Raw genomic sequence first — 19,533 nt, 5'->3', positions numbered from 1 at the left:
ATAGATTTATAACGGCGCGATGAAGAGACAAGTGGATTGAGAGTCTAAAAATGGAGAAGGAAAAAGATAAAGAACATGATGATTTAAGGAGGAGATCAAGAATATAAAAGGTAATGTAAAGTGAAGAACAAGATCTTAAGGATAATACTGAATATGGAGGAGTTCAGGAACTTAGGGCTCGATTCATCAAGCAGTGTTCACCAGAATTCTTGGGTTAAACTGCTTGAAACGAAATTGCAATTTTTGGGGGGGATTTTTATTGTTTTTACCCCAATACTGGTCAACTATGCCAGCTCTTTAAAAAGTGACCAGAGCTTATGGACCTAGCCAAGCACGTTGGACAAATTCATCATAATTTACTCCAAAAAGTGGCGTAACATTCTGGCAATGGTAAGCAGCAGTTGAAAGATACGCCAAACTTATTAAGAGGTGCACACAAGGATAGACAATATAAAAAATGGTGCAATGAAAAGGCAAGAGGATTAGATTAAGAAAGGTGAAATGAAACATAAAAATCAGGGTGGGAATGATAATGTATACGTGAGGAAGGAAAGAGTCTAAGAATACATGATGTAGGAAGAAAATGAAGAAAGAACCGAGGAAGAAGTAAAAGATGAGGAATATGGGGTCAGGAGACGTTCTGACTCCATATTCACATTGCCTTTCTTATACACTATATGTGTTTCACGTTCTTGTTACATACCATTAATGTTGTGTGATATGCAATATATATTTTCTACTATTTACCAATTCTAGTTCATATATTCGGAACCTGCCTTGTATGTGGTCCCTATGGGTTTCTTTATTACTATCTTTTAATTCCATTATCTTTGTGATTTGTTGTGTCTCAGTGCGGGCATTCTTATTGTATGTAGTGCCCCCAAACCAATCATTTAATAATGTTTTTTTATCTTCTCTAAATAATACCTGCTCTTTAATTTTTGGACCTCATGTTTGGTGATTTCCTTTTTGTGGTTTGTTGTTTCTCTCCGAATGGTCTACCATTTACTTGTTCTAATAGCAAACATATACTTTTAGGGTATGTGCACACCATCAGGAATGGTAGAGCTTTGAACGCAGCATACTTGATGCTGCGTTCAAAGCACTGCACGCAGGTGAAGCCGCATGTGTTCATTGAACACATGCAGCTTCACTGCATCCTATCCATTGCACTGGTAGAATTTCTCTTTCGGAGACTAGCGACTCTGCAAGAAAAATAGACATGTTGCGGTCTGTGAAGACGTGCCGCATGTCCGTCTCTGCGGGTAAGCCGCAGGAGCACGGGAACGCATATCCACTATGCTCTAACATCTGGCCGCTGCGACTTGCACGCAGCGCAAGTGTGCTGCGTCCAATCTGCAGCGTTTACTGATCGTCTGCACATACCCTTATGGGTTTACGCTGTGTATTATGTTCTCACTAATTTATTTTGATTTGCTATGCTCAGTGTGGGCATTTTCTAATTTTGGCATCCCAGCAGAGTCGTGGCCATAAGGGTGCACAGATAGCACTTGCACCCAGGAGCTGGCACCAAGAGAGTCCAGTTTGGGTGTCCTAGTACTAATTTTGCATTGCACGCTATCAGGGCATGCTGGTAGTTGTAGTTTTGCTACAGCTGGAGATCTACGAGATGCTTTATAATATCAAATTTTGGAGATGTGATTGCCTCGGGAGCTATTTTTTTGTATGTATGTGACAGTGATCTCTGCATCTGTTTACCCCATACATTATGCATACGATCACATGCGCGTTTTGTCTGCCGAGTTGTTTTCATAAATCATTAACTCCTTTTGCTTCTGAGCACAAATAGAACGTGCGACGAGCATCTGTCACTTTACACCCGTCAGCATCCTCAGCCATTGCTATATTAGGATCACGCCAAGCTGAACCGAACGGGTATGAAAGGGGATTGATTTTTTTTTCTAACATAAGTAATGATCCTCGACAAGAGCTCCCCGACCTTCACACCCAGCGCATTCCCGTCAGCTCTATTCAGCGAAACGCAGGGCATTGCCTAGCAACGTCCAGTGCGGGGGGCTGCAGCCATGCTGGTACGCATATACTGGCTCCATACAAATAACATCGAAACTCCACGCAATAACTGGGCATTCAGCAGTGACTGCAATTAACCAGCCACAATCACAGGGGTCAAGGATGCTGAGATATAGGGAGATGTTTGCAGAGGTCTTAAAGTGCCAACTGAGTGGCTATGCGGCATTTGAGACATGCTGGGAGTTGTAGTCTTGCAACTGGTGAATCGTAGGTTAAGAATCACTGGACTAGGGGGATTATTCTGAAATGTCACAGGAGCACAATCACAGAGTCTAGGAAGCTTGGATACACTATATGGACAAGTATTGGGACACCTACATAGTCCACTTACAGGTACTTTTCTGACCTCCCATTCTACATCCATTGACATTAATATGGAGTCGCCCCTTTGCAGATATATGAGCTCCTGGGAAAGATTTCTACAAGGTTTTGGAGGCGTCTGTGGGAATTTTTGCCCCTTCATCCAGTAGAGTATTTGTGAGGTCAGACACTGATGTTGGGGAGAGGCCAGGCTCACAATCTCTGTTGTAGGATGGGGCTGAGGTTCGGGCTCTGTGCGGCTTCTCATATTCTTCCATCAAACACCCCTAACCATGTCTGTATGGAGCTTGTACACTGGGCACAGTCATAGGGAACAGATAAGGGTCTTCCACAAACTGTGTCCCACAAAACTGGAAGCTAAAATTGTCCACAATGTCTTAATATTTCCCTTCACTGGAGCTGAGGGGCCGAGGCCGCCTCCTGAGAACAGCCCATAGCATTATCCTCCTCCACCAACTCTACAGCGGGCACAATGCAATCAGGGGGTAATGTCCTCCTGCAATCACCAAACCCAGACTCCTCCATCAGACGCAGATAGAGAAGTGCGATCTGTCACTGCACAGAACACGTCTCCTCCAAAGTCCAGTGGTGGCGACTTTACACCACTCCATCCGACGCTCTGCATTGTGCTTGGTGATTTACGGCTGCATGCCACCGCTCGGCCATGGATCTCCTGGCGGGGTGCAGTGTTTGTGCTGATGTTATACCAGAGGAGGTCTGAATTCTTCAGTTATGGGGTCAGCAGAGCAGTGGTGACTTTTCTGCCCTCTGCTCCTTAGCACTCGGCCCCCCGCTCTGTAACGTTACGGGGTCTCCACTTTGTGACTGAGTTGCTGCGGTTCCTTCCACTTTTCAATAATCTCACTTACAAGTGATGGGGGAAGATTCAGGAGGAAGAAACGTCATGAACGGACTTGTTCCTATTACAGGACCGTGTTGGTATCAGTGAGCTCTGCTCCACCAGCCATGCCGTCATATCTTGGTAAAGGCAGATGCTATACATAAGGAATGATGGGGCCAGATGGTATACATTGGGGCAATTGGGGCCAGATGTTAAACACCCGGCGTAATAGAACCAGATTGCTCTGCTAGACTGGGTCGGGATGTCCGCCTCTAGTAGGGGTATAAGCCCGAAAATGATGAATGACAGACCGCACGTTCACTCTGCCGACACCATTATATTCTATGGCCCCATCGGCACACATATGTCTGAAACCCGTTTTGCAGGGGGTTCGGACACAAGCCCCCATGGGACCCACAAACATGCAGAAAAGAGCAACGTGAAAGCGCTGTAAAGCAAAAAAATGGTCTTGCTGACCATAAAAACCAATCACAGAGCAGCTTTCATTTCATACTCTGCCCTTGAAAAATAGAAGCTGCATTGTGACTGGATGCTATGGGCAGGAAGGACAGTTTTTCTTTTTAGACAGTTATCATAAATCGCCGGTTTATGAAAACTACCTGAAAAGAAAAAACTGTCTTTATAGTTGTAGTTTCCCAATAAGAAAAGAGCCACTAGGCCTCATTTATCAAAACTCTCCTTGTTGTCAATAGCAACCAATCACAGCTCAGCTTTTATTTTACCAGAGCAGTTTAAAAAATGAAAGCTGAGCTCTGATAGGTTGCTATGGGCAACAGAGAGTTTTAATAAATGAGGCCTAGTGGTTCTTCAGTTGTTGGGGAGCTACAACTCCTAGCATGTTCAGTCTGCACCTGATGCTGCAATTTCAAGGCTATTCTCTCTATCAAATATCCATATTCAATGCAGCCATCATGTTATTGAAAAATTCTATTCACTGACTTATATTAGTTTCTAGGAAAGCTAGGTGACTGATAACCCATATAGTTTCTATAACAGGGGTTGTCACCAAGCTTTCCCACACTCTAGACTTGCATACTTGCCAGTAGTAGCTACCATCAATAGGTTCAGTGACAACTTCCCTGGGGGAAGGGACGAAGTGGAGGCCATATTGGCTTTCGCCCAACTTTTCCAGATACAGATACCGGAAAAAATACTAAATTTTCTATAAATTTCTAGCAACTTGTCAGAAGACGATGACTCACAGACAGGGGTTTGTTAGGATTTTAGGGGGAATTACTGTAAAATTGAGTCCTGTATGGCATTGTATATATATATATATATATATATATATATATATATATATATATATATATATATATATATGTAGCTCCCCCCCATTTCTATACTGACCTTTATTGCAGGTAACCGCATGCAGAACGGCTGCGACCAGAAGCACCGACAGGCGGACGACTCTCACGATCATTCTTAGCTGTCGCCAGTGGTCTTGATGCACTTACGGGGGGCTATCTTGCTGTATTATTCAGCGCTGTCTGCGGATCTCATGTGATGCTTCTGTAAGGAAAGAATGGACACGTAAACCCCCCAAAATCAATCTAGACTAATGATTTCTCTCTGTGACATCGCAGACAGTCTGGTCTCTCAAACCTGTGCTGTCTCTCTCTCAGACGGCAGTCTCTTTACTATCAGCAGTAATTTGGGCTGCACAAGGGTTAAACATAATATTACATTTTTGCAAACACCCCATGCTACATACAGTAATTACGCCTCTACACAAGTCCTGTGCTGTTACACTGTCACATAAGGTCTAAATCATCTGCAGTCTCTCTGTAATCTCAATGTCACAGGTCGCATAGTGCCCCCCATTTTATATCCATGTACACCCCCCCAACACAGGGATCTGCAACCTGCCCATCTGCTCCCTGTGCGGCGGGATTATGCACGGATGAAGATGCTGTTCCAATGGATCTGCCGCTCTGATGATGTGGGGGATGCTCTGCGTATGTGATGCTCTGCAGCTGCTCACCTGTGATGCTCTGCCTTGGGTGGGGGCGATTCTTGACGGATTATGGCACAGGAAAAAAATTGCAAAAAAAAATAAAAATAAAAAATTTCAGTCAGGTTGGCGGCTCCGGTGATCTGCGGAGAGGTGTACTCCAGGGGGGTGGGGGAAATGCTCTGCTTTGGGGAAGATGCTCTGCTTTGGGGAGGGAGATGTGGAGCTTTAGGGGGGATACTTGGCTCCGGGGGAGGGTCTGTGTAATGTCCTTAGGATGGAGCAGAGTCTAGCAGCACTGCAGGATGACATCAGCCATAGACTGGCAGCTCCGCAGAACCAATAGAAAAGCTGCTGCAGGTGGTGGAGGGGAGAGGAGGGCGTTGGTGGTCCTCACCCTCCTCCCTTCCCTTACGCTACCTTGTGCTTCATGTCCTCTCCGTTTGTCTCCCCTCCCTTTCCCCCACCCACCATATTACATTCTGTCTTCCCACATTAGTGTCTCCCCAAGGTCCCTACAGCCAAGACGTGTGATAAAGAGGGGGGCACAATTACAAAATTTCCTAGCTAAAAATAAAATGGCGTTCCAGTAAATATATAGAAAACTATGCAGTCCAGCATAAAGATCAATATTGCTGTACGCATGTAATGCACACACTGGAAGGGTATGAGGCATCCGTAGCCACAACAGGTGAAGGCTAATGAAGAGGCGGCAATTAAATCCACGGCAGAAAATAAAAGGCTTCTCTGTGGAAAATTTCTGAAAGATTTCCATTCTTCCTTTCTTAAAATATATCTATATACACAGTGAAATTCCTTTTAATCTGGCAAATAATAATCCAAACAATCCAGTGAAGACCCGAGGTCAAATTTGCGGGAAAATCAGAACACATTTTTTTATTTTATTTTTCAATCTTTTTGTGACTGTCTGATAGTCCAGAATATCTCATAATTCAGGTCCGAAAGAAATGTATATTTCTGGGTAGTAGAATTATTCTCTACTTTAGCAAACACATCAAATGTACTTTTCTATTAATTTCCCATAATCCAGAATATTTAATAGCACATCTTCCATCAGACTCCATTTTTGAGGCAACACAGGTGAGGAGAAGATGGAGAACGCAATTTCTTCATTTCCTCCATTGTCTCTGTGAGTGTACATCAGACTTCGCTCGGATGACATCCGAGTGCAGTCCAATATTTCACACGCACCCATAGACTTGTATGGTTGCGTGTGATCTGAATATTGGAGCCACTCGCAGCATCAAATCGGCATGAGGAAATAATCGCAGATCTGTATTGGCCCATAGTATAACACTGAGCCAAGTGCTATGCGATAATACATTGGAGAGCACTCGGCCGTGTTATACGCCAGTGTGAGTGAACCTTAAGTGCCAGAATATCAGAAGTTCTGAAGTAATGAACTTTGACCCTCGCCTTGGAGCAAGGAGTGTCATCATGTGCAGTGCTAACCTTATGTTGGACAGTACCTGGTATGGCACCTTGTGTTATGCAACATACAAATAACAATAACCATACCACACAGTCCATAATTATAGGCGCCATACAATGCATAATTGTAACCTCTATATAGTGCATAATTATAAAAGACATACTTTGCCATATAATACACAAGTATTAGCAACATAATTGTAAGCACTACACAGTACATCAATTTTATAATGTATTTATACATGCCATACAGTACAAGATTATTAGCACCATACAGTACAGAACGGTAAACACTAAACAGTCCATATCTCTACGCGTCATGCAGTAATTTCTATATGTGCCATGCAGTAATATCTATATGCGCCATGCAGTAATATCTATATGTGCCATGCAGTAATATCTATATGCGCCATGCAGTAATATCTATATGTGCCATACAGTAGATATCTATATGTGCCATGCAGTAATATCTATATGCGCCATGCAGTAATATCTATATGCGCCATGCAGTAATATCTATATGTGCCATACAGTAGATATCTATATGTGCCATGCAGTAATATCTATATGTGCCATGCAGTAATATCTATATGCGCCATGCAGTAATATCTATATGTGCCATGCAGTAATATCTATATGCGCCATGCAGTAATATCTATATGTGCCATGCAGTAATATCTATATGCGCCATACAGTAGATATCTATATGTGCCATACAGTAGATATCTATATGCGCCATGCAGTAATATCTATATGTGCCATACAGTAGATATCTATATGTGCCATGCAGTAATATCTATATGTGCCATGCAGTAGATATCTATATGCGCCATGCAGTAATATCTATATGTGCCATGCAGTAATATCTATATGCGCCATGCAGTAATATCTATATGCGCCATACAGTAGATATCTATATGTGCCATGCAGTAGATATCTATATGTGCCATGCAGTAATATCTATATGCGCCATACAGTAATATCTATATGTGCCATGCAGTAATATCTATATGCGCCATGCAGTAATATCTATATGTGCCATACAGTAGATATCTATATGTGCCATGCAGTAGATATCTATATGTGCCATGCAGTAATATCTATATGCGCCATGCAGTAATATCTATATGTGCCATGCAGTAATATCTATATGTGCCATACAGTAGATATCTATATGTGCCATGCAGTAGATATCTATATGTGCCATGCAGTAATATCTATATGCGCCATGCAGTAGATATCTATATGCGCCATGCAGTAGATATCTATATGTGCCATGCAGTAATATCTATATGTGCCATGCAGTAATGTTTATATGTGCCATGCAGTAATATCTATATGCGCCATGCAGTAATATCTATATGCGCCATGCAGTAGATATCTATATGCGCCATGCAGTAATATCTATATGTGCCATACAGTAGATATCTATATGTGCCATGCAGTAATATCTATATGCGCCATGCAGTAGATATCTATATGCGCCATGCAGTAGATATCTATATGCGCCATGCAGTAGATATCTATATGTGCCATGCAGTAATATCTATATGTGCCATACAGTAGATATCTATATGCGCCATGCAGTAGATATCTATATGTGCCATGCAGTAATATCTATATGCGCCATGCAGTAATATCTATATGTGCCATGCAGTAATATCTATATGCGCCATGCAGTAGATATCTATATGTGCCATGCAGTAATATCTATATGTGCCATACAGTAGATATCTATATGCGCCATGCAGTAGATATCTATATGTGCCATGCAGTAGATATCCATATGTGCCATGCAGTAATATCTATATGCGCCATGCAGTAATATCTATATGTGCCATGCAGTAATATCTATATGCGCCATGCAGTAATATCTATATGCGCCATGCAGTAGATATCTATATGTGCCATGCAGTAATATCTATATGCGCCATGCAGTAGATATCTATATGTGCCATGCAGTAATATCTATATGTGCCATGCAGTAGATATCTATATGCGCCATGCAGTAATATCTATATGTGCCATGCAGTAATATCTATATGCGTCATGCAGTAATATCTATATGTGCCATGCAGTAGATATCTATATGTGCCATGCAGTAATATCTATATGCGCCATGCAGTAGATATCTATATGTGCCATGCAGTAATATCTATATGTGCCATACAGTAGATATCTATATGCGCCATGCAGTAGATATCTATATGTGCCATGCAGTAGATATCTATATGTGCCATGCAGTAGATATCTATATGTGCCATGCAGTAATATCTATATGCGCCATGCAGTAATATCTATATGTGCCATGCAGTAATATCTATATGCGCCATGCAGTAATATCTATATGTGCCATGCAGTAGATATCTATATGTGCCATGCAGTAATATCTATATGCGCCATGCAGTAGATATCTATATGCGCCATGCAGTAGATATCTATATGTGCCATGCAGTAATATCTATATGTGCCATGCAGTAGATATCTATATGTGCCATGCAGTAATATCTATATGTGCCATGCAGTAATGTTTATATGTGCCATGCAGTAATATCTATATGCGCCATGCAGTAATATCTATATGTGCCATGCAGTAGATATCTATATGCGCCATGCAGTAATATCTATATGTGCCATACAGTAGATATCTATATGCGCCATGCAGTAATATCTATATGTGCCATGCAGTAGATATCTATATGTGCCATGCAGTAATATCTATATGTGCCATGCAGTAATGTTTATATGCGCCATGCAGTAATATCTATATGCGTCATGCAGTAGATATCTATATGTGCCATGCAGTAATATCTATATGCGCCATGCAGTAATATCTATATGTGCCATGCAGTAATATCTATATGCGCCATGCAGTAATATCTATATGTGCCATGCAGTAATATCTATATGCGCCATACAGTAATATCTATATGTGCCATGCAGTAATATCTATATGTGCCATGCAGTAATATCTATATGTGCCATGCAGTAATATCTATATGCGCCATGCAGTAATATCTATATGCGCCATACAGTAATATCTATATGTGCCATGCAGTAGATATCTATATGTGCCATGCAGTAATATCTATATGCGCCATGCAGTAATATCTATATGTGCCATGCAGTAATATCTATATGCGCCATGCAGTAATATCTATATGCGCCATACAGTAATATCTATATGTGCCATGCAGTAGATATCTATATGCGCCATGCAGTAATATCTATATGTGCCATGCAGTAATATCTATATGTGCCATGCAGTAATATCTATATGCGCCATGCAGTAATATCTATATGTGCCATGCAGTAATATCTATATGCGCCATGCAGTAATATCTATATGTGCCATGCAGTAATATCTATATGCGCCATGCAGTAATATCTATATGTGCCATACAGTAGATATCTATATGTGCCATGCAGTAATATCTATATGTGCCATGCAGTAATATCTATATGCGCCATGCAGTAATATCTATATGTGCCATGCAGTAATATCTATATGCGCCATGCAGTAATATCTATATGTGCCATGCAGTAATATCTATATGCGCCATGCAGTAATATCTATATGTGCCATACAGTAATATCTATATGTGCCATGCAGTAATATCTATATGCGCCATACAGTAATATCTATATGTGCCATGCAGTAATATCTATATGTGCCATGCAGTAATATCTATATGTGCCATGCAGTAATATCTATATGCGCCATGCAGTAATATCTATATGTGCCATGCAGTAGATATCTATATGTGCCATGCAGTAATATCTATATGCGCCATGCAGTAATATCTATATGCGCCATGCAGTAATATCTATATGTGCCATGCAGTAGATATCTATATGCGCCATACAGTAATATCTATATGTGCCATGCAGTAGATATCTATATGTGCCATGCAGTAATATCTATATGCGCCATGCAGTAATATCTATATGTGCCATGCAGTAATATCTATATGTGCCATGCAGTAATATCTATATGTGCCATGCAGTAGATATCTACACTGTGTTCCAAATTATTATGCAAATAATATTTTCTCAGATTTTCCCAAATTACCTATATGAATTGCAGTCATTGTAATTTTCCAGTCAAATAACTATTAGAGTACAATTGAAAGGTTTTTGTACAAACTGCCTATGATAACAGGATATTTTTTAAAAAAATAAAAAACTCAAACTGCACTCAAAATGCATGTTCCAAATTATTATGCACAGCAGAGTTTTCAACCTTTTCATTTTAATAAAGAACAAAAAAATGGTCATTTTTGAAATTATAAGCATTAGCAGGTTATTACAAACTGAAATCAAACAGTTTTCAACTCAAAACTTTATTCTAGGTGATGTTACATTTTCACATAGGACCCCTTGTTCGAAAGGAGCTTCTGAGCTCTCTCGTCCATTGAATTTGTCAGGTTTTGGATGGTTTCTGCTTCAATTGTTTTGCATGAGGACAGAATACCCTCCCAGAGCTGTTGCTGATGGATGCTAACAGTATACATTTCAAATCCTCTTTACAAGTTTAGTAAGTTGCAATCTATTACTCCCTGTTATCACCCATATTGGGGTCCAGCTTAGCAAATAGTCTGAAATAAATACCTCTTATCGTTTTGTATCAATAGCTCCGATGCAAACCTATGGCTTGGATTCGTCATTTATTTTTTTGTCCTTTTTATGCCTTGTGGTATTAGTTGCCTTTTTTTTTGTGCCAAATTCTTCAAAATGGTGGACACAGTTCATGAATTTTTTTTCAAAGTCAAAATTGGTCTATTTTTCTATCGAACTGTTTTTGCGACTTCTTAGGACAAAAATTTGCATGTGTTTCAAAATGTTGCAAAGAAATGAGAAGGAAGGGGTTGAGCTGGCATATGCAAAAACACATCAGGGGTAAACTGCAGTGGATTTGTGCCAAATTTTGGGACTTTTTATTTAAAAATTTGCATGTAGAGAATCAGCCCGAAAACATTTGGATTTCCTAAACTCTTTCCACAAAGTGGAAAAAAAAATAATTAATAGGTGAGAACATATAAAATAGATCTAAAAAAAAACATGCAAATAGAATAATGGATGAATTGGATGCAAACAAAGAAAAGGAGCAAATACACAGAAAACTAGACGAAAAACAGGCGCAAAGGCAATGACGAATCGCAGCTGCACAGGTTGTATGTCCGGCCCTGCATCTATACCATGATATACCATGTCTCTGCCTGCCATGCTGCATCTATCGCCCGCTAGACACCCCACGACTCTGCTCGCAGGTAGGGCAGGTTATGTAAAGGATTTATGTAACTTCTGTGTGTTCTCAGTAACAGGATCCTGCCAGTAGTGAGGGGATTAGGATAAAACAGAGAATAGGGATAAATTTCTAATCCCAAACTCTTTGTCACCGCAGAGACGCCCAGCGCGTTCACTTATTATCCAGACAGGATTATACACGGGGAGATGGATATATCGCTGCATAAACAAATATATACATAGCTCAGGTCCCGCTCCAGGCTGCTTGCACAGGTTTGGCTGCTGGTAGAGAGGCTTTTAGTGTGCCCCAGCATCAAATAATACTGTATAATAATTATATAATACCTTAAATCCTTTAACTGTTAATTTCCTCATGTATCTTCCTGGCAATCGTAAGTTCATTTCTCTAATACAGAGCTCCAAATCCCCTGCATAGATGTAGATTCTGCTTGCCTGTAGTCACCACTAGGGGGAGCTCACTGCATACTAATACACTATTGAGTTCACTGCGCAATATTATGTATGAAGATCCTAGGAGACGGGAAAATGACGCACACTACATAACGTGGTGCAGTCCGCTAGACACGATAGACAGTTTTCACCTCCTTATGTCACTTAATGGTAAGAAATATTTTACAGTAATATTAAGTATCAAAAAATGACTCATCTTAGCCAAAATTTTAGAACACTTGTCCAAAAACCATTTCAGTCAGAATTCTACATTTTCATTAGTGATTTTCTCTCTAAACACAAAACCTTATATAGTGATTGGATAGATTTGCTCTTAGTGCAGAAAAACTATGACCCCAATTCATCAAGACTGGGATTCTCCTATACTGGTTCTGAATAACATCCTGTATTATACTTCAGAGCTGCACTCACTATTCTGCTGGTGGAGTCATTGTGTACATACATTACATTACTGATCCTGAGTTATATCCTGTATTATACTCCAGAGCTGCACTCACTATTCTGCTGGTGCAGTCACTGTGTACATACATTACATTACTGATCCTGAGTTGCATCCTGTATTATATTCCAGAGCTGCACTCACTATTCTGCTGGTGCAGTCACTGTGTACATACATTACATTACTGATCCTGAGTTACATCCTGTATTATACTCCAGAGCTGCACTCACTATTCTGCTGGTGCTGTCACTGGGTACATACATTACATTACTGATCCTGTACTGATCCTGAGATACATCCTGTATTATACTCCAGAGCTGCACTCACTATTCTGCTGGTGCAGTCCCTGTGTACATACATTACATTTGCTGATCCTGAGTTACATCCTGTATTATACTCCAGAGCTGCACTCACTATTCTGCTGGTGCTGTCACTGGGTACATACATTACATTACTGATCCCGTACTGATCCTGAGTTACATCCTGTATTATACTCCAGAGCTGCACTCACTATTCTGCTGGTGCAGTCCCTGTGTACATACATTACATTACTGATCCTGAGTTACATTCTGTATTATACTCCAGAGCTGCACTCACTATTCTGCTGGTGCAGTCACTGTGTACATACATTACATTACTGATCCTGTACTGATCCTGAGTTACATCCTGTATTATACTCCAGAGCTGCACTCACTATTCTGCTGGTGCAGTCCCTGTGTATATACATTACATTACTGATCCTGTACTGATCCTGAGTTACATCCTGTATTATACTCCAGAGCTGCACTCACTATTCTGCTGGTGCAGTCACTGTGTACATACATTACATTACTGATCATGTACTGATCCTGAGTTACATCCTGTATTATACCCCAGAGCTGCACTCACTATTCTGCTGGTGCAGTCACTGTGTGCATACATTACATTACTGATCCTGTACTGATCCTGAGTTACATCTTGTATTATACTCCAGAGCTGCACTCACTATTCTGCTGGTGGAGTCATTTTGTACATACATTACATTAGTGATCCTGAGTACATCCTGTATTATACTCCAGAGCTGCACTCACTATTCTGCTGGTGCAGTCACTGTGTGCATACATTACATTACTGATCCTGTACTGATCCTGAGTTACATCTTGTATTATACTCCAGAGCTGCACTCACTATTCTGCTGGTGCAGTCACTGTGTACATACATTACATTACTGATCCTGAGTTACATCCTGTATTATACTCCAGAGCTGCACTCACTATTTTGCTGGTGCAGTCACTGTGTACATACATTACATTACTGATCCTGAGTTACATCCTGTATTATACTCCAGAGCTGCACTCACTATTCTGCTGGTGCAGTCACTGTGTACATACATTACATTACTGATCCTGAGTTACATCCTGTATTATACTCCAGAGCTGCACTCACTATTCTGCTGGTGCAGTCACTGTGTACATACATTACATTACTGATCCTGAGTTACATCCTGTATTATACTCCAGAGCTGCACTCACTATTCTGCTGGTGCAGTCACTGTGTACATACATTACATTACTGATCCTGAGTTACATCCTGTATTATACTCCAGAGCTGCACTCACTATTCTGCTGGTGCAGTCACTGTGTACATACATTACATTACTGATCCTGTACTGATCCTGAGTTACATCCTGTATTATACTCCAGAGCTGCACTCACTATTCTGCTGGTGCAGTCACTGTGTACATACAATACATTACTGATCCTGTACTGATCCTGAGTTACATCCTGTATTATACTCCAGAGCTGCACTCACTATTCTGCTGGTGCAGTCACTGTGTACATACATTACATTACTGATCCTGAGTTACATCCTGTATTATACTCCAGAGCTGCACTCACTATTCTGCTGGTGCAGTCACTGTGTACATACATTACATTACTGATCCTGAGTTAGATCCTGTATTATACTCCAGAGCTGCACTCACTATTCTGCTGGTGCAGTCACTGTGTACATACATTACATTACTGATCCTGAGTTACATCCTGTATTATACTCCAGAGCTGCACTCACTATTCTGCTGGTGCAGTCACTGTGTACATACATTACATTACTGATCCTGAGTTACATCCTGTATTATACTCCAGAGCTGCACTCACTATTCTGCTGGTGCAGTCACTGTGTACATACATTACATTACTGATCCTGAGTTACATCCTGTATTTTTCACGTGTCCTTTTTATCTTTTTGCACCTGAATTAATAATACAGGATCCGTGAGCTTTTTTTGTTTTTCTCCACAACATAAAACGTGCCCTCTTGGCCTCATAGAGGTGAGCTGCTCTTCTTCCTAGCAATACATGGAGAATCCAGATATAAAATGTAATAACGGGTCCAGATCTCTGCTCTTCCTGCACTAATCACATTGTCTGGCACAAGTACACGACTCTATATCCAGGGCTGGAGAGCCATAATGGCCGTCATCATTGCTTAGTTCTATAAAACAATGCAGATGTCCATCTGTCAGCAACATGCTTGTTACATCAACAACTGTAAACTGTCACTTTACACAGATAGTTTTACCTGCATTGATACATTTTAAGACAGATCAGGCATAAGAGCTGTATAAAGCTGCTCACAGGAAGGGATACAATTGTAACAAGCTGTGAAATGCTTACTCTTTTTTTATCCTTTGGATGTAAACAAGAATGTTCTCATTTACTGACAGCAACTAGAGAAGGTAACAGCGATGTCAGCGGATAAAGGCAGAAAGTAATTTAAAGTTTATTTTCTTAATAAGCTGCGGAATATGTTGGCGCTACAGTATATGAATAAAATGATTATTATTTATTTTTGCCAGTATTGAAGTGGAGACTCGAAGGGTCAACTGTGAGCACTAGTGAACTCTGTGAACTCCTAATAATATTCGACTTGCAGACATAACCTGGAGGATAATGTCATTAACCCAATCTCATCAGCAACTCGCACAAGAGATAATGACACAGATCTCCTTAAGACTCCAGTGTGGATGAATACCGCAGCCTCCGCCGAGCCGCAGGGCTGGAGACATTCCCAGATCCCATCCAAAATGCTGAAATAAGTGACAAGGAGTACAGGAGCGTGAATTAAACAGCGTTCAGTGCAACAGGTGCATGTAGGAGGCATCCAGACTCATCCTGACCACCGTGATGGATTGGCTGGAACTGCAAGAAGAATGAAAAATAGAGACAATTTTTGGTTTAAAATCTCTTGAATTTGTACACAGTTCCTATGCAGAACAATGGGATTCCATATTACAGATAATTGGCCACAGCCCCACTATCAGTATTTGGTCAGTATTCGGTCAGTATTTTTTCTCAGGAGTGGGAGCCAAAACCAGGTGAGGAACAATCAGAGAAAAGGTAGAATAGAAACAAGTCACCAATTCTGCATTTATCACCCATTCCTAGTTTTGGCTTCCACTCCTGAGAAAAAATGCTGACCGAATATTGACCAAATACTGATAGTGTGGCCGTGGCCAAACCCTGACCTTACATTCATGCCTTTTTAATTTCATCTGCCCTCATGTTTTGCAATCTGTAGGTAATTAAGAAGAAGATGCAAAGGAAGTGAAGTCCTTGACTATTTAATTAAAGTCGAGTTTAGGTCCAAATCCTCTGCAGTGTTTGCCAGAATTTGTTCTAATATTCAGATATGCTAATGACGTGTTTGGTACAACCTGGGCGTGGCCGAGCAGATTGCTTCTCCTTCCTATCTATTAATTCTTCATCTATCTCCACTCTGTTCTTCCTTGATTGACAGCTTGGGCTTTACAAAGAATTATTTTCTTGCAGGGCATCTCTCTTCCATTCCTTATTCCTGCAAGGAAGAGGCAAATTCCCTAAAACCTTAAGACGTCATAGCAATGGCAAATATGCCGGCCTCCCTTTATCTAAGTTGCAGGCACGTGTAGAAGCACTGGACTCTTCCCACTCAATTGCCACAGACCCTGAGCGAAGGAAACCAGGACCCTCAAAAACCTACAAAAGGAATAATAATAATATAATATTTTTTATTTGTATAGTGCCAATATATTCCATTCTGCTTTACAATTCAGACAATATACAGACATTATGGGCACTGTCCCCATTGGGGCTCACAATCTAGATCCCTTATCAGTATGGCTTTGGAGTGTGGGAGGAAACTGGAGAACCCGAAGGAAACCCACACAAACACAGGGAGAACATACAAACTCCTTGCAGATGTTGTCTTTGGTGGGATTTGAACCTAGGACCTCAGTGGCGCACTACAAGGCTGCAGTGCGAACCACTGCGCCACCATGCTGCCTGAATCCCAGGCATGTGTGACCCATCCAGCTTCAATTCTATCAGCAAAACACTTAAAGGGTTCATCTCATTTTCATAGATGGATATTGTCTTACAGAGCTTGTAAAAACAGGAACTTTTGAAATTTATTGCTTGTTAAAACTTGCAGCCGTTCTTGAGATAGCAACACTTTTCTTTTGTTTACAGCTGGTTGCCTAGGAGACCGACCACCTCTGCTGTCTGGCTTGTAAGCGCTGCGCTGAAGCTGGCCGGGATTAGGAGGTAACAGCGGGCTACAGCGAACCTGGCTAGCTTCAAAACAGCGCTTAAAGGCTCTATAGAAAGAGTTTGTAAGCACTTCGCATGTTTTGCTGTCTAGCAGCGGTGGTCGGACTCCAAAGCGATGAGTTGTAAACACAAGAAAAGTGTTAATATCTCAAGAACAACTGAAAATTTTAGCACGCAGTAAATTGCAAAATTTGCTTTAATTTACAAGCACTATCTGAAAATATCCATTCATAACGATGGGAATAACCCTTTAATTCCTAAACAAAAGGCTAACCGCAGTGTTGGTGTTTCCCATTCCCCCCATCCCCATGTGCTCTGTGCCAGAAACACAGTCACACCACAAATAGATTCTCACAATGCAAAGTGCAGAAGAACAAGTTATAACATGAAGACAAGTAACAATCGGCCGTTCCGCCCAACAAATCAAACATGACCGGTGCAAGTCAGAAAAACGTCTGCCGACCAGGAGGGGCTGATACATAGTGACCCTTAAAGGAAAAACAGGAGAACACATAAAATAAAGGTTAAATAAGGCGCAAATGAAAAATAGGCGGAAAACACCAAAAACGAGACATAAAAAAGATGCAAATGCAATAATGAATTGGGCCCTTTGTGTTGTTGAAATTTTTTCACGCCATCTCCTCCTGTGCGTTCCCTCAACTCGATCCGGTGCTCCCCTCTCCCAAATTATACGGCAGGGGAGTGCAATCATCACCAGCCTCCGCTGTGATACGAGCGCTGCTCCTGGCAGACTGGAGGTTAATGCTGTTATTGCTGTTGGTGTAATCTGGGATTATATTTCTGTGTGGGCCTGGCTGAGATATAATGGGGATTAGTCTGAACATTAAAGGGAGACACATCAGGGAGAAGCGGCGAAGACAGAGAGGAAAGTAGACGGGAACGAGGACTGACCCGTAACATGAGTTAGGAAGTATCGTCAGGAGTAATAATCCCAGCGTTATATACCAGCGTTATCTACCACCAGCGTTATATACCACCAGCGTTATATACCAGCATGGCCGCAGCGCTCAATGGGAAGTACGAGCTGGTGTCACAGGACAACCTGGAGGAATATCTCAAAGCTTTAAGTAAGACATCACTTAGTGGAAGATGGAAAAGCAGCAAGAGGGGGCAACAATAAGGATAGCGCCCCCGACTGACAGACGTACTGTTATAAAGTATAATGTGACGAGCGATAATAATACTGGTATAATGTGATGGGTGATAATAATACTGGTATAATGTGATGGGTGATAATAATACTGGGTATAATGTGCTGGGTGATAATATGGGGTATAATGTGATGGTGATAATAATACTGGGTATAATGTGATGGGTGATAATAATAATACTGGGTATAATGTGATGGGTGATAATAATACTGGGTATAATGTGATGGGTGATAATAATACTGGGTATAATGTGCTGGGTGATAATAATACTGGTATAATGTGATGGGTCATAATAATACTGGTATAATGTGCTGGGTGATAATAATACTTGTATAATGTGCTGGGTGATAATACTGGTATAATGTGATGGGTGATAATACTGGGTATAATGTGATGAGTGATAATAATACTGGTATAATGTGATGAGTGATAATACTGGTATAATGTGCTGGGTGATAATACTGGTATAATGTGATGGGTGATAATAATACTGGTATAATGTGATGGGTGATAATAATACTGGTATAATGTGATGGGTGATAATAATACTGGTATAATGTGATGGGTCATAATAATACTGGTATAATGTGATGGGTGATAATAATACTGGTATAATGTGCTGGGTGATAATACTGGTATAATGTGATGGGTGATAATAATACTTGTATAATGTGCTGGGTGATAATACTGGTATAATGTGATGGGTGATAATAATACTGGTATAATGTGATGGGTGATAATAATACTGGTATAATGTGCTGGGTGATAATAATACTGGTATAATGTGATGGGTGATAATACTGGTATAATGTGCTGGGTGATAATAATACTGGTATAATGTGATGAGTGATAATACTGGTATAATGTGATGAGTGATAATAATACTGGTATAATGTGCTGGGTGATAATAATACTGGTATAATGTGCTGGGTGATAATAATACTGGTATAATGTGCTGGGTGATAATAATACTGGTATAATGTGCTGGGTGATAAT

General features: G+C 40.8%; 2 protein-coding genes across 5 annotated transcripts in view; one reads left to right on the top strand and one right to left on the bottom strand.

The window, feature by feature from the left end:
* CLSTN3 (calsyntenin 3) overlaps window positions 1-5,542 on the bottom strand; it is a 72,432-nt gene extending 66,890 nt beyond the window's left edge. The window contains exons 1-2 of one of the 2 annotated variants that reach the window (XM_073684819.1): window positions 5,220-5,542; window positions 4,586-4,747 (exon numbers count right to left, since the gene is read on the bottom strand). In XM_073684819.1, coding sequence (XP_073540920.1) covers window positions 4,586-4,658 — 73 coding nt within the window. In that variant the 5' untranslated portion in view covers window positions 4,659-4,747; window positions 5,220-5,542. Of the gene's footprint in view, window positions 1-4,585; window positions 4,748-5,100 lie in introns of both variants that reach the window. The other variant, XM_073684820.1, reaches the window with a different exon arrangement.
* RBP5 (retinol binding protein 5) overlaps window positions 1-19,533 on the top strand; it is a 73,701-nt gene that overhangs the window by 34,364 nt on the left and 19,804 nt on the right. The window contains exon 1 of one of the 3 annotated variants that reach the window (XM_073684852.1): window positions 18,102-18,123. The exons of 1 other annotated variant lie outside the window; for it this stretch is intronic. Coding sequence is in view for 1 of the 2 variants with exons in the window: in XM_073684850.1 (XP_073540951.1) it covers window positions 18,381-18,453 (73 nt within the window). In the remaining variant the exon portion in view is untranslated. Of the gene's footprint in view, window positions 1-18,101; window positions 18,124-18,177; window positions 18,454-19,533 lie in introns of those variants that run through there. One more of the 3 variants, XM_073684850.1, reaches the window with a different exon arrangement.

The sequence above is a fragment of the Phyllobates terribilis genome, unplaced genomic scaffold (genome assembly GCF_046119375.1).
Source record: "Phyllobates terribilis strain yellow unplaced genomic scaffold, ASM4611937v1 Scaffold_5__5_contigs__length_657084704, whole genome shotgun sequence".
NCBI classification, from domain to species: domain Eukaryota; kingdom Metazoa; phylum Chordata; class Amphibia; order Anura; family Dendrobatidae; genus Phyllobates; species Phyllobates terribilis.
The sequence above is the reverse complement of the archived record's forward strand: the minus strand, read 5'-3'. Positions and strand labels throughout refer to the sequence as shown.